The sequence below is a fragment of the Cheilinus undulatus genome, linkage group 11 (genome assembly GCF_018320785.1).
Source record: "Cheilinus undulatus linkage group 11, ASM1832078v1, whole genome shotgun sequence".
Classification (NCBI taxonomy): domain Eukaryota; kingdom Metazoa; phylum Chordata; class Actinopteri; order Labriformes; family Labridae; genus Cheilinus; species Cheilinus undulatus.
In genome coordinates, this window is record NC_054875.1 from 49,659,418 (window position 1) to 49,685,112 (window position 25,695).

Consider the following 25,695-nt stretch of genomic DNA (forward strand, 5'->3'; position numbering starts at 1 on the left):
CAGACCACATCGCTCCACATGTAGGCGGGAACTGCTGAGACCGTCCTCACATGATCCCGTCCACTCTGGCAGCTCCGCTGGACAGAGCTCACCATTCCCTCAGCCTGTCCCTCACCGTGTGACCAAATAACCTCCATACATCTACAGATTCTCCCGCCGTTCCTCCTCTGCAGCAGTGAGCGCTCTGTTCATGGAGGGAGGGCTCCTGTGTCTGTGTGAGCACGGAGAAAGGCCATTTAGAGCAAGTCTGGACAAACTGTTGCTATGGAAACTGAAGCGATAACGTCGCACACCAGTGACGTAAAGCGGAGGAGGGAGAAACGTACGTCGCGGGCTTCACAGACGCGTCAACTGGGCGCCATATTGAAGAGGTGCAGTCGCAGCTAAGAAGGGTTGTATTTCAGTGAAGGTGGGAGATAATCCCGCGATGAAAGCTCACTGAAAAACGACCCGACATCTAAACTGTTTATCACATACGACAGACATCTTTCATGACCGAGGAAACCTGATCTGACGAAAAACGAAGATTTTCATACTGAAATTACCTTATTTTATTTAAGGTCAGAGAGATTCTCTGTAGCAGTGGTTCTCAATCTTGGGGACGAGACGGATGCCTTAACAAAACTATGAATATTATTAAGATAACACTTTTGCAAATTTAAACTAATTTTACCAAATGTTAACACATTTCCATCACATTATAACAGCAATTTTAGCACATTTTTGCCACTTAAAACCCATTTTTGTCCATTTTAAACCATTTACATCACTTTTTTCTGCCTGTTTTTGACACTTCTAAACCAATTTTGCCACTTTCTGCCTATCCTTACCTCTGTTGACCTGTCATTGCCTCTACCAACCCCTTTTTACACATTTTTGCCAGTTTATATCAATTTTTCATCACATTCAACCTAATTTCCACCAATTATTTGCATTTCAAAACCATTTCAGCCACTTTTTCACCTTTTTGTGCCAATTTTTGCCACCTTAACACATTTTGTCACCTCCACCAAGGAGGTTATCTGATCGGGTGGGTACGTTTGTTAGCAACATAACTCAAAAAGTTGTGGACTGATTTTTATGAAATCTTCAGGAAATGTCAGAAATGGCATAAGGGAGAACTGATTAGATTTTGGGACTGATCAGGATCACCGTCTGGATCCAGGAATTTTTTAAAGGATTCTGTACTATTGGGAGATAGGGCTAATGGCGGAGGTCTGCGCTGTTACCACTTAACACCAGGAGATGGCGGACATGAGTAACTTCAATCCCAGCAGCATTTTTGGGTGTGTTTCTATTCAAAGTTTTGGAGTTTATAGAGTTTGAAAGACGCACGCCCAGTTGAGGAGACGAGTCGGAGCGTAACAGAGAGAAAGACAGCGAATTGTAGCAAGAATACTCACAATGATGGGAGGAACAGAGGAATATTCACGCTCTGCCATGACTTTTAGTCATTTTAAACCCATTTAAAGTATGTTTTTTAACAAAGGTTTTTTTATCTCACAAAGGCAAAAAGAATGAATAAAGAAAGATATTTGTTTCTTTGTTAAGAGTGGTTATTATTCAGGTCAAATATAAAATATGGTTACCACAGCTTAACTTCAAAATCGACCATGGTTTTGCTGACCTCCATGGGCCCCCAGTCTGGCTGGGTCACACAAACTTCCCCCTTTATCCTTCTTTATGGAGAGCCTTGTCTGTACATGACTATACTTGAATGTTCCTGGCTGTTTAACTACCTTCAGGTACAGTGGGGGTCGCTGGTCTCTGGCACCTTTATTTTGGGGGTCAAAGGCTGAAAAGGTTGAGAACCAATTAAACAATAGCATACCTATTATGGACGCCATTATAATGGACAAATGTGAATGTATGGAAGAATACAGCATTTACTTGAGAAAATACAGATCCAATTTATTTTGTCAGTTTTAGATTTACAAAAATATCTGAAAACGTAAAGAATTACATTTTTACAATGTTACAATGTCAATTAGGATGTAGCGACATACATCTGACAGGTGTTCAAGGAGTTAAGGACCTTGCCCATGTGCCCAAGCTGGATACTGACCACGCACTGACTGGGATTTTAACCATCAATCTCCCCTACCACAGTCAGTGATGTAACCCACTAAGCTGTCCAGGTCCTGTTCTGAACAAGTTTTTAAAAGACTTCTAGAACAACTGCTTTCTCATTTTTATGACAGGTCTAATGAATTTACAATATGCAGTTATATCTTGTTTTAATTACCATTAAACTGCTGGCAGTTTCATTTTGCACAAAAACAATGGCAGCATTTGGTCAAGAAGGTGACGCTGGAGAGGGGGAAATGAATCCCTGAAATAACGTTAACGAACAAACAAACCACCACAACCTACTAGACACGAGAAACAATATATACAGAGTATAGTTAAAAAAAAAATAAATAAATAAGCAAAGAAACGTATTTATTGCTTTCTGTAGCTGTGTTAACTCACCGGCACTGCTGCTAAAGCCAAACTAAATTATTAATAATAAACACGCTATTTACTTAAAGTGCTTCACAATAAAAACCTGTAGTTTTTATTTTTCTTAATTTCTTTAATTATGAACGCCAACATCAGAAAAACATCCTTCAGTCAGTAACAACCCAACACACCCCACAAGAGTGGAGACAAAATCTATAAGTCTGGGTGCAGTTACAAAGACGTGAATACCATCAGAGTTGCTTTAGGGTTAAAAAAGGAGGGTTTTAACACCTGACTATGCATTTAAACGCAATATCTCTTTTTAATGTTGTAATACTATGAAATAATACTGTTACCATACAGAGCAAGAATAATACTATAATATCATACTGAGGCCAAACTGCTCAGGCCTATACATAGAAATTGTGTAAATGTTTTCTTCTCTGTACATCAACCCTTACTTCCTCTCCAGCCTCTCTCAGACCTGCTGTTGGGTCACACAGATCTCCATTGGGAGTATCTTTAGTCTCTGTCCTGTAGCCATAAATGGAAACATCCTGTCAGTGAAAGTATGCGTGAAGGTGTGGATGTGTGTGTTCATATCTACATCAGAGAACATCAGCGTTCCCTGGTTGCTGTCCAGAGTCACTCTGACCCTTTTTGGCTGCTTTTGGATCGATATAAAAGTGGACGAAGTCAGTGGTGAGCGTGATATATATCTACCTTTTAAAAACACCACTCCCCATAATCCACTCTTTTTTTCCTTCCTTGAATTTTCAGCCATCACACCCAAAAACCAACGAGTGCTGTCTCCAACCTCTACGTCCCAGCTGTGAGTCCCCGAGTGAAAGCCCTCATAGCCGACGGCAGGCCAAAAATCAACCCCCTTCTCTGAGGGATTAGAAGGCTGTCCCCGTCTTCCTGTTATACTGGTCAGATCATCTGATAGGACCAGTTCTGGATACGCCGTCATCGGGTCAAGAATGATGGGTGTGTAGGAGACCAGGTCCTTCATCTTGTTCCAGATGTTGAAGCTCAGGTTACCCAGATGTTTGGCTTGGTCAATCAGAGCATCAGTGGGCAGCTGTGGATCTTCCAGCAGGGGGCGCTGCTCCACTCTCTCCACTGTGGCCTTGTAGTTTTTCAGGAATGAGAGGTCATCGGCTTTCAGCTTGTCCTGCGCAAATCTGATGGTGTCTGTGAGAGCACATATCTCTCTTCTCATAGCCCTTATCTGCTCCTTCATCCTCTGACTCTTCTGCTCCTCCTCCTCCCTCAGTGCACGCAGCCTGGCCTCCTCTTCCTCCTGCAGAAACTGGCGAAGCTTCTCAAACTGCCTCATAACCTGCCTCTCTGTGCGCCGGGCCTGGATCATAATCCTTAATTCTGTTGTACTACACGTGACCCTACTTTCATCTAGACTCTCTAACTTCTCCTTTAAGGACGCCAGAGTTTCCTGAAGTTTCCGTCTGGGTTCACGTGCAGCTTCATTTGTTGGTCTGAATTTGTGGTTGGTGTGTTCTTCTGAATCTCTGCAGACGAGACACACCAGCTCCTGGTGGTCCAGACAGAAGAGTTTGAGTTTCTCAGCGTGCAGAGGGCAGAGCTCCTCTGCACCTCTCTGATCTCTCTCCAGTAAGAAGGCCTCACACAGGTTCTTTAACACCAGGCTGACTGGTGGGTTTTTGTTGGAGGATATGGTCTTACAAACTGGGCAATCTTGTGTTGGTCTCTGTCTCCACCAGGTCTGCAAACAGTTTTTACAGAAGCTGTGGCTGCACGTCAGAACGACAGGATCTCTGAAGATGTCCTGACAGACGGGACAGCAGAGATCCTCCTCTGGTCTGGAAGCCATTTATGCTGCGTTTACACAAAGAAGTTCGCCACTTCTAAGGCAACAGTGGTGATAATGGACAAAGAAACGGTTCACTATCACATGGATTTTGAAAGAGTAATCTTAAGGCTGTCTTTGCTTTATGCAGAATACTGTCAGCATGCAGCACTGTCCCATGGATGATCTCAGAGGTGCAGACCCTCCTAGGTGATTGCTGGGGACAAGGAGGTGCAGAGCAGTGGTGTAGTGCAGGTATAAAGAGTGTACCCTCTTATTTTACAGTCTCCACGTCCACGTCAGGATCCCCTCTCCTAGGATGGAAAAAGCAGCAAAAAAGGTCTGTTATCAAACGTGATTACTAAAAGATTTTACATCTGCATATACACACAGGTGGTCAAAATTATTGGTACCTTTCCATTAAAGAAAGAAAAACCCACAAAGGTTCCTGAAATCACTGTAAACTGTTGTCCAGGAGATTAGAGACAAAAACAGACACGCATGTTTAAAGTGATTATTGTGGGTTTTTCTTTCTATAACAGAAGGGAACCAACATTTTTGTCCGTATGTGTAGAAGACTTTAAAATCAAGCAAATCAGCCAAACAGCAATAAGGTAAGGTAACAAGGCATCTAATGACGATGGATTGTTTTATAGCTGTACAAATAGTCCTTCGATCTCTGATTAACACAGCGGGTTTTATTGGGGAAAGACTAAAAAAGTCAAGTCCTTCAATATTTATCACAGATTAAAGTTGGCTTTGTAAATGTACGTGGTTAACAGGGGTGTAACACGAAATAAAAAAACGGCAAAATAAAATTCACAGATGCACAAAATAAAATCAAGGGAAAAAAAAAGGTTCAAGAACGCCAATAGGCGCAATGAGATTTGACCCTCTCACTTGCCGTAGCAGCTTACATGCTGCAGTGTTTACAAGATGGAGGTCATTTTGGCTTTCCAGCAATGAGGCAAGAAAATGGTGATAAGACTGTGGACCAAACTAAGACTATCTGCAAACTCTATCAGTACAGTATGGTTTACACCGCGGCAAGCACTACGAACATGACCTACCATTTACAACACTATCACTAGTTCTTTTTTATTATTTCTTAAACATAAAAGTTTTGAAAACTTTTGTCTTAGGGCCTTTATACTTTTGGTTAAAAATGCACAAACCAAAATCAAATCTCTTTGCTAATAACAACTCCGTTTTTAACAAGTAGATCCCTACCTTGCTGAGGCTGAAACTACAGCAAGAAGACATTATCTAAGAAACAAACAAAAAACACCCGAGTCAGGCAGGCCACAAAACCTGCTCTTTTGGTTTTCCAGTCTTTTCCTAACAATGTGATTAATGTGAATGGCCCCTGATTAACCCAGAGAATGGCCCCTGATAAACCCAGAGAATGGCCCCTGATAAACCCAGAGAATGGACCCTGATAAACCCAGAGAATGGACCCTGATAATCCCAGAGAATGGACCCTGATAAACCAGAGAATGGACCCTGATAAACCCAGAGAATGGACCCTGATAAACCCAGAGAATGGACCCTGATAATCCCAGAGAATGGACCCTGATAAACCAGAGAATGGACCCTGATAAACCCAGAGAATGGACCCTGATAAACCCAGAGAATGGACCCTGATAAACCCAGAGAATGGACCCTGATAATCCCAGAGAATGGACCCTGATAAACCAGAGAATGGACCCTGATAGACCCAGAGAATGGACCCTGATAAACCCAGAGAATGGCCCCTGATAATCCCAGAGAATGGACCCTGATAAACCAGAGAATGGACCCTGATAAACCCAGAGAATGGACCCTGATAAACCCAGAGAATGGACCCTGATAAACCCAGAGAATGGACCCTGATAAACCCAGAGAATGGACCCTCCCCAGCTGTGATTTGTTGATAATATCAGTGTGCGTAGCGTTGGTGCTAGCATCCTGGCTAACAGTTACTTCATTTTGGGGTTGAATAGTGTGTCAGGATATTATAGGGTTCTGATCTTAGAATTATTTATTTTTGCTACTTTTAAACCAGTTTTGTTGATTTTTCAGCCATTTTTGCCTGTTTCTGTGACATGTTTTTGCCCTTTTTAGCAGCCTTTTGTCTTTTCTTTTTCAATTTTATGTGCTTTTCAATTAATTTTGCAACCATTTGACCATTTCTGCAATGTCTTTGCAGCTTTTCACCTATTTTACCTACCTTTTGTTTTTACCCATTTTGTCTTCTTTTGTCATTTGTTGCTGCTCTATGCCCCTTTTTGCCATTTTATGCCCTTTTTTGCTTTTTTGCCAATTTTTCAATATCTCTTTGCCACTTTTTCGCCATTTAACAATATTTTGTCTCTTTTTTTAATCAAAAAGTTGTCTCGGTTTCTTCTACTTTATGAATCATGGCATTTGTTCACTTTGTTGCACAGCAGAATAAATGAATGAAATTATTTTATTTTTGCTTGGTAAGAGTAGTAATCATTTGGGCTAAATTACATTTAAATAAACTCAAGATTATCTGGTGTTAAAATTAAACCACACTGAGTGAAAAATCCTGTGAAAGTTGATCTCGTTTTAAAATGGGCTGTAGCCCAAAAATGGTGGAAAAGGTGGTGAAATTGGTTTTTAAAGTAGCAGAAACGGGTCAGAAGTGGCAGAATAGGCAAGAATGGGTATTTGTAATAGATAGTTGTAAAAGGGAGTCAAGAAGTGGTGAAATGGCTTTACTGGGTGGAAATTTGGTGAAATGAGATGGAAAACTGATGTAAAATGGCAGTTAACTGAGAAAGATAAAATAGATAGATACTGACAGAAATTGGTTAAACTACCAAAATTGGGCATATCAAATGATGAAATGTGGTTAAAATGGGAAAACAGTGGGTGTGAAAAGGGTTTAATAGTGGCAGTAATGGGTCAACAGAGGCAACATCAAGCTTAAGGGGTAAGAACTGGTTTAGCAGTGGCAAAAACAGGCAGAAAAAAAGTGGTGGAAAGAGTTAAAAACTGACCACAATAGGTTTAAAATAGCAAAAATGTGACAAAATTGATGGTAAAAAATGATGAAAAGGGGTAAAAATGTGGCAAAATTGGTGTAAAGTAGCAACAGTATAATTTAAAAAATATTTGCAGTTTTTTAAGGCATCTGGAGACCCCCTCTCAGTGTCTTGCGACCCCAACGAGGCGCCCGACCCCAAGGTTGAGAACCACTGACCTAAAGTTAGAAGTAGATGAATAACTATCAACAATACAATAAACAGAATCAGCTGATTTAAAGCTTCATAATCACACAACTTCAACAATAACTCGGGTCCACAAACATCACGGATAAATCAGGCTGATGAGGCCTTCAGGCTCTGCTAGGATTCTTTAAATCAGGTCCAGAATCAGGTCCAGAAAAACCTCAGGAAACCTGATTAGCGGCCACAGATCACCAATGTTGACGGTCAGAGAACCAGTCTGGATCCCTGTCTAGTCCAACGGTAGGTATTGGCCCGTTTTTCTGCCGTTTTCGCTCCTAACATAGCAGACATGCCTGAAAGTGACATCGTTAATAGAACCGTCAAAAACACGCTGACCGTGCCGAACTGAACCGGAAGTCTCAGTGAGAATGAGTGGACAGGAGACAGCATGTTAGCACAGACAGCTGTTTACCCTGCAGAGCTGCTCACTTCTACTTTCAGCCGTTAATCTCAAACTGACTGAAGTTTAACTGTTACTAAATACTCCTGAAGACTCCACAGAGTTAAAAACACCCAGCTTTACTCCAGGACTCTCTCCTGTTAGTGTCTAACTGTCAAACATCATCCTACCTCCGTGTTGCTCTGTCCTCCCGCAGACCGGAACTGAAGAATTCTGTTTCCTGTTTTGTCTCTGATGCTGTCATCGAATGGGCGGAGCTTACCCGGAAGTTGCCATCAAATGGGCGGGGCTTATTTAGCCTGTGGATGACTTTCCACAGTTTAAAGAGTAACTGCACCTTCAGAACCCTTTTAAAATATAAAAACGTCAATGCATGAGGATTTCGTCATGCTGCAGCTCAGTGAGTGTCTAGATCAGGGCTCATCAACCACATCTGCACGAGGGCCAGAGTTAGTCTGGACAGAGTCCCTGGGGGCCGGACTTCCAAATAAAGAAAACTTAGATCAATATTTTGTTCTGATTAATATTTATATTTTCTTTCAAAATGCAGGACATTTTTAGGCATTACCAGTGAGATCTATCCTGATCTATAATGCCATAAACCACTGGTTCTCAACCTTGGGGTCGGGACCCCATTGGGGGTCACGAGACACTGAGAGGGGGTCACCAGATGCTTTAAAAAAAACTAAGAATAGGTTTTAAATTACCCTGTTGCCACTTTAAACAATTTTTTTTAATCAAATTTTAACCCTTTTTCTTTGCTATTTAACACCAATCTTGGCACATTTTTGCCACTTAAAACCCATCTGTGTCAGTTTCGTACCCTTTCCACCACTTTTTTCTGCCTGTTTTTGTCACTTCTAAACCAATTCTTACCACTTTTTGCCTCATTGTTGCCAGTATTAACCACTTTTTACGCCCCTTTTTGCCCATTTTGACCACATTTATCCCATTTTTGCCCGTTTATGTCAATTTTTCATCCCAGTCCACTTAATTTCCCTCAATTTTTTTTCACTTAAAAGCTATTTCAGACACTTTGTAATCCACTTTTACCACTTTTTGCCCATTCTTTCATTTTTTGGGCCACTTTTATCTAATTTTTGCCACTTTTAACCCATTTATTTTCTTTAAAAATCCAAGTCTCTGGCACCTTTATCCTGGGGGTCAAGTCCTGGGCTGAAAAGTTCACTTTTTAGAGTAGCAGGAAAAATGTTTCACTCTGAAAACACCCCTAGTCCTACCTCACTGAGTCCCACCTCTGTGTTTAGTAGGTTCACATCCAGGTGCAGGGTGTCCCGATTCTTTTGGAATGGGGGTTAGGGTGGGAAAGGGGGCACTCAAAAATGAGGGGTGGGGTTAGTAGAACTATGTCTTAGTTCTGATCATGAGGAGCAGCAGGGTGGATGAGTCTGCAGAGTGGAGCATCTAACTTAATAAAGGATCTCTGGTTGGAATAGAAAGCTGGAGAAGGATTTGTTATAGCCAGACTTCATTCATTACCATGTTATCAGATTGCAGAGGCCTCTCTGAGGGTCTGTCTGGGACTCAGCTCTGACTCACAGGAAGTGGATGTGTTGGTGGTGCTTTTCTGTTAAATCTGTCAAAATCTCAGCTTTGATTGTCCCTCATACATTTAACCATATTCATGCTAAGATCTGATATCAGTCCATTGTGTGTATTAGGTATTAGACACAGTCTTAAATCTGTATTTCAGCCTGAGCTCAAACAGCAGAAGAGGAGGAAGGTTATTGGATATGATCTCAGAAACTCCGTGTTTGTAAATGCTCGGTGTGCAGGCAGAAAAACTAGAGGGCCCAGATACTGAACCTTGTGGAACACCACATGAATTATTGTGTTTCTACAGCTTTTCTCCTGGAGCCTCATGGGAAGTGGACTTTTGATACAAATAAATGTCTAAATATTTCTTTTTCTGTCTGTGTATCCCAGGCTTTACCAGCAGGTCGCAGCGGGGGGCGTGGCCTGGACGTCTCCCTGGTCGAAGCGAGACGTCAGCGCAGAGACCTCCGTAATCTCCTACCCTATGAGGACCGGATGATGTCATATCCTTCCTCTCAGGGAAGAGAAGGAGCTGGCGACTCGTACTACCAATCAGATGACTGGAGGGGGCGGGGCTTGGACCAAGCCTTGCAGCGATTGGTGGAGAGGGACCAGAGGCGGGCTCAGGAAGAGGAGCAGCGAGCAGGTGGGAGAACTGGCGCGTTTTAGCTAATCACTGAGAGGAAGACAGCGACGGCTGGTAAACAAACTGTTGACCAGTTAAACATGGAAGACTCAGAGAAGAGGAAGTTAAATATAAGAGATCAAAAATGAGCATGAGATCATGCTAACTGAGCCTAAGCTAACCATGAGCTAACTGGACCTACAAATAACTGTAAGTAAACTAAAACTCAAGCTAACTGTTAGCTATCTATTCCTAAAGCTAACTGTAAGTAAACTGGACTTGCTGCTAAATCTCAGAAGGTGATTGGATGAACATTCTGTCGGTCACATTTGTTAGTGACCAAACAGAGTGCCAATTCAAAATGAGATGGTAGAAATGCACAGCTCCAGCAGTAGCCTGAGTTTGACAGGCTGGGGCTGCCGTAGTTTATAAACGGCAGAGCTTGTTGGTGGATCAAACTCATGCTGAGGCTGGTCGACAGACCCCTGAAAACGTCTCTGCTGAGAAAAGCTTTCAGTGTGGCTCCTTGCTCTGGTTTTAATAAAGAAATGTGGCCCAGTTCTGATCAAACCGCCACTATACCACAGCTACACCTGAGCTAACTGCTACACCGGCAGCAGCTATTTCTATTGGTTTCCAGTACAACTAAACACCGCCTGTAGCTAACGCCTAGTTCTCCACAAGCGACGCTGATTGGTCAGGTCTGTTCTCAGGAAACCTTCTGACTTTTTGATTTATTTATTATTACATTTATATTTCTCCTGCTAAAAGCTGTTAAATAACCAACCAATCACTCCTGTCCGTAGCTTACCTGGCCGCTCTGCTCCGCCTACTGAGCGAGGCTGAGAGGTCAGGTTTGGTCGGCCCAGGAGACGTGGAGGTGGTGGAGGAAGAAGTAGAAGAGGAAGATGACCAGGAGACCCCAGGAGACTTTCAGGGCCCCATCCCTCAGGATTACGATGAAACAGGAGGGCGGGGCCTGAGCATGGGGAGGCCCCCTGCTGCCTGGTGGGGCCTCCTGGAGCCCCAGTTAGCTCAGGCCCTGCTGGACAGGTGAGGATTTCCTCATAAGTATTAGAACATTTGATAGAACCTCTGTGTAATTACAAATCAGTTATTGATTATGATCTGTGATCACCAGGATGGAGCCTCAGGTGGCTCAGGCGCTGCTGGAGAGAGCGAGACAGGAGAGACTCCAACAGGCCGGACGAGTTTCATCAGGACCGAGCCGAGCAGGAGAGAAGGAGGCTCTGAGGTGACTAATCAATAACTGATAGAGCAACCAATCAATCAATGTGTTTATTCAAATCTATTAATCAGCAGAAGTAAAATTACTCCTTAACAGCACTTTCAAACATGCAGACGCTTACTGGTGTTTTTATCTATTTATATTTCAATATCTGAAATGATCAGTAAGCACTTAAGCTTTAAAAAATACCTCATACATTTCAAATGACAAGTGTTGTGTGATGTAAACATGGCCCTGTCCCTACTTTTTTGAGACGTGTTGCTGCCATCAAATTCAAAATGAGCATTATATATGGGTTTATGAGTTTGACAATCATTACCTTTTTGTTTATTTACATCTAACACAGCGTCCCAACTTTTTTGGAATTGGGGTTGTATTTATTTAACCCTTATAACTCCTATATCCTATGTAAACATATTAAAGGTGCTCTTATAATGCCTTTAAATCTCCTCCTCAGACGTCTGGTTGCCAGGTTACTGTCCAATATCGGCCCCAATGACGCCGCTGTGATGTCATCAAGCCGCAGAGCCAAAAGAGACCTGTCCTTCACACCACCTGAACCTCTTAGCTCCGCCCACAGAAGAACCCGGCGCTCCCTCGATGACTTGGCTCCTCCATCGCCGAGCAACGACCCGCCTCTGCTCAGAGTGAAGAGGCTAGAGGGCGACGAGGAGGATGAAGAGGAGCTCCGCCCTCCTGCCGCCGGGCTGCAGAGGATGAAACGCATCGACACCATGGGGACTAACGCCATGGAAGAACTGAATCATGGGAGTCGTAGGCGCCGGAGGAGAGCTGCCGTGAACTATGACCCCCAGATATTGATCGATCAGATTCTGGAGTACATTAGGGAGTAAGAGGAGAGGAGAGGAGAGGAGGAAAGGAGGAGAGGAGAGGAGAGGAGGAGAGGAGAGGAGGAAAGGAGGAGAGGAAACATGCAGGGAAACAAAGGTAGGAGATGTCAGAGAAAAGAGGGATGTGACAGAGGTGTATTTTGTCGTATTTATTTCATTGTGTATCTTTTGACTGTTTTTTTTCTTTGCTGCTTTTGTGAAACCGTGTCTGATCAGTTGTCTGTGTGAGAACGAGAAGAGAAAGAGTGATGGATGACTAAGAGGAAAGGAGAGATATTCCTTCAAAGTTATCTGAATTTGCTTTTCCAGGAAACTTGTGAAGAATTTAAATATATTTCTTGTTGTTTCTGCAGAACTGCTCACCTAGTGATAACTTTAACTCTTATTAATCAGTTCTCTAAGGGTTGGCGTCACCAAGCTAACAGCTGCCTAGCAACAGAGTCTGAAGCTTTCTGATTGGTTGCTTCTGGCAGTGATGGCTCCTGGGAGCGCGTTCAAACCCCACGTTCATAAAAGGTCAAATCTTATGTTTCTAAACACTTTCACACTGACTGTTCTGACCTTCTTTCAGTGTGAGCGTGTTTGTGGTATAAACAGATAATAAACAGCGGCTGTAACCACGGCGACGGCTCATCAGCTCAGTGACTGGTTGGTTTTTGTTGTGTTTATGTAGTTCAGCCTGTGTGCAGCAGCTCTGTCAGTGAAACCACTCGTCTGTCTGTAGTAAACAATATCAAATAAAGTCAATATCCAACACCAGACTTTTGTTTCCTTCTTTCTCCTCATCAGCATCAATGTTCAGCCATGAGCACTCTAGAATAGTCATGTGGAGACAAGGCCGTCCATTAGGGGGGAAAATGGGAGAGTTTTCAGGGACCCAGCCAAACTGAGGGCCAGCAAAACCATGGTCCATTGTAAAGTTAAGCTGTGGTATTTTATATCTAACCTAAATTATAACCACTCATATCAAATAAACTAATTTTAATTCATTTGTGAAGTAAATAGCCTTAAAAATGTAAATCCTTTTTATAGACAGAATTATAATACATTAAAAATAGCTAAAATGGGTTAATAATGGCAAAAGATGGTGGGAAAGGTGGTGAAATTAGATCTTAAAAGTAGTAGAAATGGTTTAGAAATGCCAAAAATTAGATAAAAGCAGCAAAAAATAACCAAACATGGCAAAAATTAGTTAAAATGAAAATTAAAAAATAGGCACAGTAAGTGTTAAAAGAGGGTTCAAGGGTGGCTGAAATGGAATTAAAGTGGCAAAAATGGGCATATCAAATTTTTAAGTGTGGCTTAAAAGTGGTAAAAGGGGTCAATAGTGGCAATAATGTGTCAACAGAGCCAACAATAGGCAGAGAGCGGCAACATTTATTTTAGAAGCGGCAAAAACAGGCAGAAAAAAAGTGCTGGAAAGAGTTTAAAATGGACAAAAATGGGGTTTAAGTGGCAAAAATGTGTTAAAATTGTCAAAATTGGTGTAAAGTGGCAACAGTGTAATTTAAAAAATATTCCTAGTTGTTTTAAGGCATCTGGGGACCCCCTCTCAGTGTATCGCGCCCCCCAGTGGGGCCCCAACCCCAACGTTGAGAACCCCTGTTCTAGACACTAAAGGGAGTTTTGTTCAGTGTTTGCACCTCCAGGTTTAAAAATGAAGCCCATGCAGAAGTGCAAAAACCTGCAATTTCTTAAATGTCCACTAGTTGTCTCCCAAAGCCCTGGAGCTAAAATGAACATTAAAAAGGTAAAAGTTTAATATGGGCAGGCGCATATGATGGGTGACGTGTCCACTGAGCTGTTGGTGAGATTTTTAAAAATGAGATATTAAGGAGCAGTGAGCTTATTTCACATCAGGATGCTTCTCTGATTAACATCCAGCTACCACCCCTCTATGTTAGCCCAACACCTAAAAAACAAAAAAGCATTCAGTAAATGTAATTTTAGAAATGTAATCACACTGATGGACATGTTAAAGCCCCAGCTGAAACAACCTAAACCTACAGCATCTATACGATTACATCATTTCAGCTTCACTGCCATCCTTCAGTCCCTCTGACAGAGATACAACATGAACCTGTCCTTGATATATTTTATTAACTTGGACTAGAACCACAGAAACATTCATAAATACCTTTGTACAGTCTCTTTATAGTTCAAACACACATGCATCTGTACACAAAAATACACAAAAACAGTCTGCATACAAACAATTTTCTACAAAACCATCTACAAAATTAGAAAACAGTTTCTTCTCAGGCTACGGAGACACCAGAGGGACATTTTTAATAGAAGACTGTGTCTTTAGGACAGTTAGAGTCACTGGAGCATTCTGCTCTAACTAGGATGTTTATTTGGCACTACAGTATCGCCACAGCTACACAGTTTATTTATTTAAACTTTTTATTGATTCAATCTTTTATATCATAATTTCTGTGCTGTAAAAAACATCTCTAAAATATACTGACCTTAATATCACATTAGTTTCATTTACAAACATTAAACGTTTGGGATGCATGGCGATCTTTAGCAACGTCACATGACCTCTACGTGAAATATTCATAATCACCTGTAAATATTCAGACTCTGAGCTGCTGTATGATGATAAAATGCTGTTACACATGCTCTAAGCCTAACTAGACGATCAGTACTTGGATTATTATTTCATAACAAATGATAATCGGTCATTCTAATGACCTACGGTAATGAAAAGTACAGAACTACAGTCATGATTTAACAAAAATTACCAAAGGAAGAGAGAGCACTGCTTAAATGCCACAAAAATAGGTTCCCTTTGTGCATTTTTTGTCTATGAAAGATAATAAATGATCCATTATTTGCTTTCTAAGCTTTAGTCTGACTTTATCTGAGCCCGTCTCATTATTTAAGAGCCAGAGCCTGGTTTGAGGACATAAATCCTTTCAGAGGAGATCTTAATGAAGCATGAATTACAGTTAATGATAATCAGAGCAGTGAGGATGAGGAGCAGACACACAGACATCACTGTATACTGGCTTTATGGAGATGATCAGGCTGTTAACAGAGACTACAGTCTGTAGTCTTCTTCATTGCATCACAACATATGATCTGTTGAAGTTTAGCTTCTTTTACCTCCACCTGTGCATAGTTGCACGCCCTCTCCCTCACTCACCCGCCACTGCTCTAGTCTGTGTGATCAGGCTGATAGATAACACTTTTTAACAGCTTTTCTCCCTCATTATGTTAAAATTATTACTCATTCTAAAAACATGACCAGGACATGAACATGTTCTTATATTTCTGACAGATGGAAGAGGCACAATCACTGAGATAAAGGCAGTGAAGGCTGATAAACAAATGGTTGAACAGTTAAGCATGGAAGACTCAGAGAAGGGAAAATTAAACATGTCAAAAATAAGCACGAGATCATGCTAACCGGGCCTAAAGCTAACTAGGAGCTAACTGGACCTACAAATAACTGTAAGTAAACTAAAACTCAAGCTCACTGTTAGCTAATTGTTAACTGTCCTTATCTAACTTTACACTAACTAGGATACAGCTAACTGTAAGCTAACTGGACATACAGCTAATTGTAAGTTAACTAGCCCTCGAGCTAACTATGCCTTTAAGCTAATGGTAAAGTAAGCAGAATTCAAGCTAAGTGTTAGGTAACTGGACCTAAAGCTAACTGTTAGCTTACCAGTCATAAAGCTAACTGTAAGCTAAATGTACCTAGAGCTAACTGGGGGCTAACTATTTCTCAAGCTTACTCAAGCTATCTAGTCCTGAAGCTAACTAGTCAAAAGCCAACTGTAAACAAACTAGCTCAGGCCTGTTGATAGCTAACTGACAGTGAGCTAACAAGACCTTAAGCTAACTGTAAGCTATCTAGTCCTAAACCTGACTGTAAGTAAACTGGACTTAATGCTAAATGTAAGCCATAGAGCTAGAGCTAATGATGCATTGCATTTAACCTCAGAACTCAGAAAATCCAAATAAAAATGGACCCTAAACCCGTAATTCTGAATTGGAAAGTCGAAGCAACGTCAGTACCCCGAGTTACGCGCTAGTAGCAAACTGAACCCATTCAAGTCATCATCCTCAGGTCGGACATCAGAGTTCTGAGGTAAATGGAACACAGGATAACCCTAAGCTAACTAGTCCTAAGGCTAACTATACGTTACCTAAAGCTAACTACTAGCTAACTGGACTTACAGCTAACTGTAAGTTAACTGGACCTAAAGCTAACTGCAAGCTAACTAAAACTCAAGCTAATTGTTAGCAAACTGGACAGTAAGCTAACTTTGAGCTAACTGGACTTTAAGCTAGGGTGACTGTACATCCCATTTCGACCAGGACTATCCCATTTTAAGCTCTGTGTCCCGTGTTCTATGGTCATTGGTATCTTTTCTACTTTTATCCCTTTATGTACTGCCATAACGCAGATGCTATGTTTAATAGAGTGGTGCAGTCGTGATGTAATTTTGTAGGCAAACCAGGAAGTTAGCGTGTCATGGGTTCCCTCGGCGTCAAGCCTACGGGATTTTTCAATGGGTTTTTGGATGATTGCTAAAAATAAGCTCTGTGTCCAATAAAAGTTTATGAAACTTACACGTTTTGTTCATAAAGATAATCTTCATAAATGGATAATTTAAGCATCATATCTGGTTCGGTAATCTAACTGACGAAAGTAAAAAGCTAACGTCATGCTATACTGAACTACAACACAATCAACTGAATTAACGTCATCACCTACAAATGAATGGCAGGCTCAGTTGCTGCGCTTCGGATGATGACGTATATTACGCTGTAGTCCTTGTTAGCTGTCTTTTAAGACGTGAAAAGATACACAATTCAAAGGTGGGGCACGTTTCAGATGTATTTTATGTTGTAGGATAAAACGTTAAACTCTCTTGAGCTTGTGTTCACCACAGACCTTATTTCAGGCATTTAACAGAAAACTCATTCAAAATTCCCAGAGACTTTCAGACGAGGGAAGTGCTAAAATGCTAACTTACTTCCGTGTTTCAGGACTCATTCCTTCACCACTCTATATGTCCGTAGTATTATTACTTCATCAAAGTTTGTCCGATCAGAAAAATTCCAACAGTGTTGGAAAGCTGAGAATTTGTGGGCATGCACACATATATGGCTCATTACGGTACTTGCAACCATATGACGTGGGCATTCATAGCAAAACACCAGTTTTGTATTGTTCCTCTTTTAAACTGCTGGCAATTCCATATAATGAGCAATAACCATTAACCAGATGTTGAAAAGTCAAGTTCAAGTACTCCTGGGAAAAAAAGGGACCAAAGCTCTCAGACTTACAGCCATAATAACAAAATATGTCCAAATCACCATTTTAAACTTAGTATCTAAAGGGTTAACTGACTGAAAAAAAACAAAACAATGCACCGCGGATGCTCAAAAAACTGATTTGTCTGTATGTTAACTGCTTCATGCGGTTCCTGCTTAGCTAGCCCAGCTGATCACAAAGACAGGACTGGCTGTGTAACGTCAACTTGGCTAACAGGGAGCTCCGCCAATAAATCATACACTGTTATTTTTTCTTTCTGCCTCGTTTTGTTTTAAAACTGTGAATCTATTGTCTGTTAGCCTCCATGAGGAGGAAGGTGCCGAGTTTTTGTGTTTATCTGCTGGCATGTTGAATTAGATCGCCATGATGTGCGTGGATTTCACACTAAAAATCTTCAGTGCCTTTGACTTGTCTCCAACCTGAAGTTCTGTAAACACTCTCTGTCTCCCACTCTTTCTTGTACCTTTCCCTTTATTTTGGCCACTTGGTCTCAGGCATTGTTCGCCTATAAACCTTTGAGCTAATCACTAAAGACAGTCCATAAGTTTCGCCACTTGCTGTCTGTTGCCTCCATGCCTGCATGTCGGGGACTGTTAGAGAGAAAGGGAAGGGCAGAAGAAACAAGAAGGGAGGAAGGTAATTCCGATAAGCAACTACACTTTAAATACAAGCCAAGGACAAGAAAGCCTTACAGAAAAATAAGACCAAAAGCTTAAGATACACACTAACCAGCCCTGCCTTAAAGAGATGATTCTAGAGCATATTGTGCTTTATGTGGTTTGTAAACTGAGCTGCCATCATGGAGAGAACTAAGGAGAATCTGTCCTCCTCATATCACCTCCTCGCTCCTGCTTCCTCCTATCCTCACACTTGCATAGCTCCAGCAACATTCATGAAAATGACATGATAATAAAGACAAACATGTTAAAGTATGACATTTAAAATCAATGATCCCTCCATGATGACGGAGAGACGGAGAAACTCTTCATCCCTCCTGTAGCTCTTTTTGATGTTTGTCTCTAAAGATGAGGACGATGAAGAGGGACAGAGAGAGATCAGGAGAAGTGAAGATCATCCAGCCTAAAGAGGAAGAGGAACCAAGAAGGAGGAGTTGGGGGAGGCTTTAAAGAACTAGCTAATCGGTCCTACATCTAACTTTAAGCTAACTAGGGATAACGCTAACTGTAAGCTAAATGGACATAAAGCTAATTTTGAGCTAACTAGAACCCAAGCTAAGTGTTAGCTAACTGGATCTAAAACTAACTCAAGCTAACTAGTCCTGAAGCTAACTAGTCCAAAGCCAACTGTAAAATAACTAGAACTCAAGCCTATTGTTAGCTAACTGGACAGTAAGCTACTTTTGAGCTAACAGGACCTTAGGCAAACTGTAAGTAAACTGGACTTAATGCTAAATTTACACCAACTAGCGCTTTAGCTAACTGTCAGCTAACTAGTCCTAAAGCTAACTGTAAGCTGTAGAGCTAGATCTAATGATGCAATGCATTTAATATCAGAACTCAGAAAAAAAAGAGTTGACGGCATCAAAAATGAACTCGTAATTCTGAATGGGAAAGTCAGAACCACGTCAGTACCCAAAGTTTTGAGCTCGTAGCAAATCAAACACATCAGAGTTCTGAGGTACATGGAACACAGCATAACTGCAAGCTAACTTGTCCTACGGCTAACTGTAAGCTAACTAAAGCTAACTGCTAGCTAACTGAACTGAGTGAAGTAAGAAGTAGAGGAGGGACTTACCTGGAGGCTCTACGCCGACATCAGCAGACCTGTGGTCACTGAAACACAAAAAAACATGATGAGTGAAGGGACAGGCCGGCACACGCACTTTAAACAGCTTTTCTCCCTCGTTCAGATGAAATCAATAAAAGGAAATGGCAGTTTATCGATAAATCAGTGAAGGACCAGGTAGGTTTGGATGGCTTTTTCCTTAATAAATGAAATCATCATTTAAAAATGGACTATTGTATTTACTGCGGTTATCTCTGTCTAAGATTTACATTAGTTTGGTGACCTGAAACATTTAGGAGTGACAAATATCCAAAAAAGAAAAAAGAGTCTCCCCCTAAGTCCAGTTAAATTGGACTTCCTCTTAAACCTGTCCTCATGTCCCTGGTTTGGGTTTCACTCTCAGCCAACTCGACCCCCCCGATACCTCGCTCTCTCCCTTACCATCCTTGGCATCTGGCGGCAGCAGGGCGTCCTGTCTGTTGGCCAGAACGAAGGCTAACGTAGCCAGGATGGCGGCGTCCAAGATCCCAAGGATGGCCAGGATGTAAGCCCAGTGGACCGAACAGTTACCTGGAGAGAAGCTGCCCACCTGCACAAGAACACAGGATCATTCAGCTCCATGGTGTTAAAGGGTTTTTATGTTAGCGTGACTGAAACTGGACTTTTAAAACGTATTAATCTGACTAGTTAAACGGACTAGTCGAGTTTTAACTGTAACTCCACTGTGACTAGAGACATGCAGAGAGAAATTCACCGAGTCTCCACACAGAGCCCTCATCTCTGGACTCTCCCACGAGTCTGGGAACAGCAGACAGGCCAGCGCCAGACAGAAACCTGGAGAGAGGAACAGACCATTATTGATTCAGATGTATTTACAAAAATCTGTTTTAGAAGTTTTAAAGGCTGTCAGTAAACACATCACATCACATCAACAGCTGCCAAGGAGTGAAGCCAAAATATTCAGAACTCACCTTTAGACTGGCAGCAGACTGGGTCAAATGCAATAACTAAATACTTTTTTTAAATAAATGTTTTTTTTATTGAGGTTCCTCTGTGATAGTTAGGTCTTATCACTGATTCTGATTTTTCCTTTTTTCAGATACACACTTAAATTTTAAATATATATATATATATATATTTTAAATATAAACCCAAATGTTACATCTGAATCAATAATGAATCCATACATACATTTATTTGTTAAAATAAATGTTAAGTCTAAATCTAAATTTTAAATCTAAATTCTTATATAAAGGCCTAAAACTTGACACTAAATGTTAAATCTACAGATTAATTCTTAATATTCGATCTACATCTAAATAATTAATATGAATCTAGATGTTAAATCCAATTTTAAGTGTTAAATATAAATATAAATTTTAAGGTTTATTGTCATTCTTTATATTACATGTAAATACTATGTCTACATATTAAATCTAAATATCAAAACTAAATCTAAATGTTAAATTTAATTTTAAATGTTCAATTAAAATTTGAACTCTGATTCTTAATGTTAAATCTAACTTTAAAAACTTATTCTAAATTTTCATTCTTTTAATTTAATCTCAATCAAAAATCTTCATCTATATGCCAAATCAAAATCTGAATGTTAAAACATTTTCCTAATGTTAGGTCTAAATATAAATATTAAAACATGAAATCTAAACATTCATTCTGATTCTAAATCTTGAACAAAATTTTAAAATCCTCATCAAAATGTTAAAATTTAATTATAAATGTAAATTTTAAATTTAGTGAGTTATCTAAATTATAATGTTAAATCTAAATCTTAATGTAAAATTTAATTCTAAATGTTCAATCAAAATGTGAACTCTATATCTAAATGTTAAATCTAACTTTAAAAACTTATTCTTAATATTCATTCTTAAAATTAAATCTCAATCTAAAATCTTAATCTATACACCAAATCAAAATCTGAATGTTAAAACTTCTACTTAATTTTACATCTAAATATAAATATTAAAAATTATTCTGTGTATTAAATCTTAATCCAAACATCAAATCTAAACATTTCATTCTAAATCTTGAAGAAAATTTTTAAATCCAAATCAAAATGTTAAACCCTTCTTCTAAATGTAAAATTGAAATTAAATAAGTTATTTAAATTATTACATTAAATATGAATCTCAATGTTGAATCTTAATGTTAAAATGTAAATCTTCATGTGAAATTTAAAATGTAAATGTTAATTCTCTTTTTACTGATTTCTGATTACTGAATGCTAATATTCTTGAGTAGTTTAGTTTGGCTTAGTCTGAATGAGTTATTTAATGCTATATAAAGGAGAACAAAAGCATGATTGACAGCTCTGTTGGCCAATGAGGTTCCTGCAGCTCTGTTTTTTTTATCAAAGGAAAGTTGATGATCACTGATGACATTCTCTGAACTCTCCACAACCATGAGAGTCATCTTCATACGGACAAAAGAAAGCATTCTGCTGTGGACTGACGACGCTTTGAGGAAGTTCAATGTGGGTTTAGGTTAGAGGAAGGGGCGTGTCCTGACAGACACTGACCTGCGGTGAGCTGCAGCCACGCACAGATCTTGTAGACGGTTGCAGCACTGCAGAATCTGAAGAGACAAAGACAGAGGACGCTCGTCCACACCGCCCAGAGAGACACGCCCACCAACACCGCCACCGACTGGAAGGACGGCAGAGGGGACAGACTGGACAGACCACCACGACAGTCTGGGACCGGCCAGTCGGACTCCACGCACACCTGAGGACAGGTAATGGGTTATCAAAGATCATGTCAAAGTGTCAAAATCTGGTATAGTGAGGACCCTAATCTGCAGCACTTTCTCTGAGCTCTGATTGGACAGTAAGGTTTAAAGTTTCCAACCTCAAACAGTCCCAGAGTGCCGCTGGGTGGGACTGGCCCCACCCCCTGGTGGCGTGTGGCAGTGGTGCCAATCCAGGAAGGCTGCACGAGGACGACCACCTGGATGATGGCGAAGCAGAGCGTGCAGACGGCCCAGAGCACGCCAACGGCCCGGGCGCTTCGTACGAACTCCGTCTGATAGAGGCGAGAGAGGTCAGCGAGGCCGGGCGACACCGACATGACTGAGAGAGAGAGAGGATAGGCCATTTTTTTTCCCATTTTAGACTGTGGACAAATGTTCATTAAATCACTTAAGTCACATTTTTATCAGCTCTTTGAGACAAGAGAGCTTTGAGACCATCAGACAAGACGCCAAACACTGACATCACCACAAACACACCATCCCCACTGTGGAGCACGCTGGTGGCAGCATCATGCTGTGGGGATGCTTCTTAGAAACATCATGCTGTGGGGATGCTTCTTAGCAACATGCTGTGGTTATGCTTCTCAGCAGCATCATGCTGTGGGGATGCTTCTCAGCAGCATCATGCTGCGGGGATGCCTCTCAGCAGCATCATGCTGTGGGGATGCTTCTCAGCTGCATCATGATGTGGAGATGCTTCTCAGCAGCATCGTGCTGTTGGGATGCTTCTCAGCAGCATCATGATGTGGAGATGCTTCTCAGCAGCATCATGCTGTGGGGATGCTTCTCAGCAGCATCATGCTGTGGGGATGCTTCTCAGCAGCATCATGCTGTGGGGATGCTTCTCAGCAGCATCGTGCTGTGGGGATGCTTCTCAACAGCATCGTGCTGTGGGGATGCTTCTTAGCAACATCATGCTGTGATACTGAAATATCACTTTAAGGAAAGTGCTACATAACCAAATTGTTAATCATCATTATTATGAGACCAACACGACATAATACTGCAGCAAAACAGAAAAAATATAAATATTGGGGACCCACTGGGAGCAGTTTTGCGCCCCACTCAAGGTCTCGACCCTCCACTTCTGGTGCCCGTAGGGACTTCCGTATTTGTTGTTAGTACCGTCTGATTCCTCGAGTCTGACATCAGGGTTAAACATATTTGGATTTTATGACATTAATCTGGTTTGTCTGGAGCTGTAGCTCATCTCAGGTTTACCTCAGTGTCAGAAACATTAAAGCAGCAGAATCACAGCCATGAGGGTTCAGATCAGACTAAATAAGGAGGAAGAGCTGAGGAAGAAGAGTTCAGGCTCTAACAGACATTTAACTCTAATGTCTGAAATATGAGAGCATCAGTCAGAGAAGAGCAGCCAATCAGAGACCGCCATGAATGAAAGTAAACAGTCTGAACGGACCGTTACATCATCATCATCATCAGCCCTGTTGTTTACTGATACAGATTTAGACATGCGCACACACGCAGCGTTTACAACATGCAGCGATTTTAGAGAAAGGAGTAAAATGAGCTGAGAGGAGAAACAAACCTGCAGCAGAGATCAGCCCGACTGACCGTCGGTGTTTTCCTGCAGGATGAGAGGATGCAGGCGGAGGAGGAGGAGGAGGGAAGATGGAGAGAGAGGAGGGAGGATGCAGCAGCAGCTCTAAATCCCCGGATGTGGCTCTCTCTCCATCAATAACGTCCCCTCATTGAGAAATAAGACTAAAACAAACCGTCATCTGACATTACCTAATCTCTGTTTGATGTGACGTCACAGCATTAAACCGCGTCCTTCAGTTGAAGATGAGGGCGCTGCGTCACAGCGGCACCTGCAGGCAGACTGAGGAACTGCAGCAGCTCCACAAACGACGTCATCCATAATCACAGCTACGGGTAACAAAAAAAAAAAAAAATAAAATAATAATAATAATAATAATAATAATAATAAATATAACAATAAAATTAAAAAAATTACAGCTGTCAGTAAAAAAAAATAATATATAAATAAAATAAAAAATCACAGCCACCAGTAAAAAAAAAATAAAAAAAATAAATAGATATATAAAAAAATAATAATAATAAAAAACTGCAACCGGTAAAAAAAAAAATGGTATATATATATATAAATAACTAAATTAAATAATTTAATTAATTAATTAATTAATTAATTAATTAATTAATTAATTAAAAAAACTACAGCTAACGGTAAAAAAAACAGAAAAAAAGACAAAAATCAAAAAATGAATATATAAAGATAAATAAAAAATCACAGCTACCAGTAAAAAAATAAATTTTAAAAAATGGAACGTATAAAAAAAAAAAAAAAAATTACAGCTACTGGTAAAAAAATAAAATAATGTAAATAAAATTAAAAAATGAATATTTAAAAAAATATATAAAAAAATCAGAGCTACCGGTATAAAAAAATAAAATAAAAAATGAATATATAAAATAAATTTAAAAATCACAGCTACTGGTAAAAAAATGTATGTATATAAATAAAATAAATGATCACTACCAGTAAAAAAAAAATTAGATAAATAATCAAATAAAAAAATCAGCTACTAGTTAAAAAAAAAACAAAGATATAAATAAATATAAAATAAAATTTAAAAAAATTACAGCTACCTGTAAAACTACATGTATATATAGATATATATATTTGATAAATATAAAAATGAAATAAAAATCCCAGCTACCAATGAATAATAGATAGATAGATAGATAGATAGATAGATAGATAGATATAAATATGTCTTTATATATAAATATAAAAATAAAATTTAAAAAAGCTACTGGTAGAAAAAACAAACAAACAACAAATTGTATATATATAAATATGTAAATATAATAAAAAATCAAAACTACCGGGAAAATATATATACATGTTATATCTCATCACATCTATAGGTGAAGGTGAATTAACAGGAGATTTTGTGAAGAATTTTGAAATTTATTTATTTGACTTTATTATGAATGCAGTGTTTATGAGGTCAAATATTTTTTTCCCAGTCTATTTTTTTCCTCATCAGTAAAATTTGCTGTACATGTTTATTATCATATTTCCTGTCATGCATGTCAGTGTTAGAGACAGAGCCCTCTTTAAGGGTAACAGCTTTAACCCTTTCTACAGCTGCTCAAAAGCCATTTTCCTGCACCCCAGCCACTACAGTAGACTCTACTCCATCATCTTATACATAGTCCCAGTGGCAGGCCATGCTACTGTATGTGCATTTACTTCCTCTTCATACAAAGATGGCAGATGGCCCGTCAGGTATGCCAGTTTCCTCTGGAATATCCAGGAAAGCTTCTATTCCAGGAAATCCTTACAGGTATAAAAACATTCTAGCATGAAGTAATATCCAAGCAGTCGTGTCAGTGTTAAATTTTCTTAGTACTGATTTTAGATTGGGAGAAAATTCCAGTAACTCATCTGTCCACTAAACTGGACACCATCCATCCCTGGCCATGTACAGATGAGGATGAGATTATTAGCCCCTGTGAAAATTCCAGTTTTTCCCAAGTAATTCCCAGGAGCAAGGATTTTTTTAACCCAGCTTTTCCCAACACCCTGGTTTTATTTCAGAAGCTAACATTCTTTTACTCTGCACACAGAAACAAAATGATTTCACAAAAACTACCCAGGTGTACCAGGGAGGTCATGTTGAGAAGGGGGCTGAGCTGGTC

At 40.2% G+C, this 25,695-nt stretch overlaps 3 protein-coding genes across 4 annotated transcripts in view; 1 reads left to right on the forward strand and 2 right to left on the reverse strand.

Moving 5' to 3' along the window:
• The window catches only part of pcsk1nl (proprotein convertase subtilisin/kexin type 1 inhibitor, like), a 41,975-nt gene extending 29,035 nt beyond the window's left edge, over nt 1-12,940 (forward strand). For both annotated transcript variants that reach the window (XM_041800087.1, XM_041800088.1), the window contains exons 2-5: nt 9,857-10,112; nt 10,898-11,144; nt 11,233-11,346; nt 11,798-12,940. In XM_041800087.1, coding sequence (XP_041656021.1) covers nt 9,857-10,112; nt 10,898-11,144; nt 11,233-11,346; nt 11,798-12,194 — 1,014 coding nt within the window. In that variant the 3' untranslated portion in view covers nt 12,195-12,940. The remainder of the gene's footprint in view (nt 1-9,856; nt 10,113-10,897; nt 11,145-11,232; nt 11,347-11,797) is intronic.
• Nucleotides 1,916-8,103, reverse strand: LOC121517963 (E3 ubiquitin-protein ligase TRIM35-like). Its single transcript, XM_041800086.1, has 2 exons — nt 8,080-8,103; nt 1,916-4,587 (listed from the first exon to the last, which is right to left on the reverse strand). Exon 2 carries the CDS (start codon nt 4,295-4,297, stop codon nt 2,921-2,923), a length of 1,377 nt encoding a protein of 458 aa, XP_041656020.1. The 5' UTR covers nt 4,298-4,587; nt 8,080-8,103; the 3' UTR covers nt 1,916-2,920.
• A 1,341-nt stretch (nt 12,941-14,281) lies between the features above and the next one.
• On the reverse strand, nt 14,282-23,698 carry lhfpl4b (LHFPL tetraspan subfamily member 4b). Its single transcript, XM_041798627.1, has 7 exons — nt 23,555-23,698; nt 22,104-22,324; nt 21,776-21,980; nt 19,994-20,073; nt 19,681-19,828; nt 19,249-19,286; nt 14,282-18,573 (listed from the first exon to the last, which is right to left on the reverse strand). The coding sequence occupies exons 2-6, from the start codon at nt 22,320-22,322 to the stop codon at nt 19,258-19,260; spliced, it is 681 nt and encodes a 226-aa protein (XP_041654561.1). The 5' UTR covers nt 22,323-22,324; nt 23,555-23,698; the 3' UTR covers nt 14,282-18,573; nt 19,249-19,257.
• Nucleotides 23,699-25,695: the final 1,997 nt, after the last annotated feature.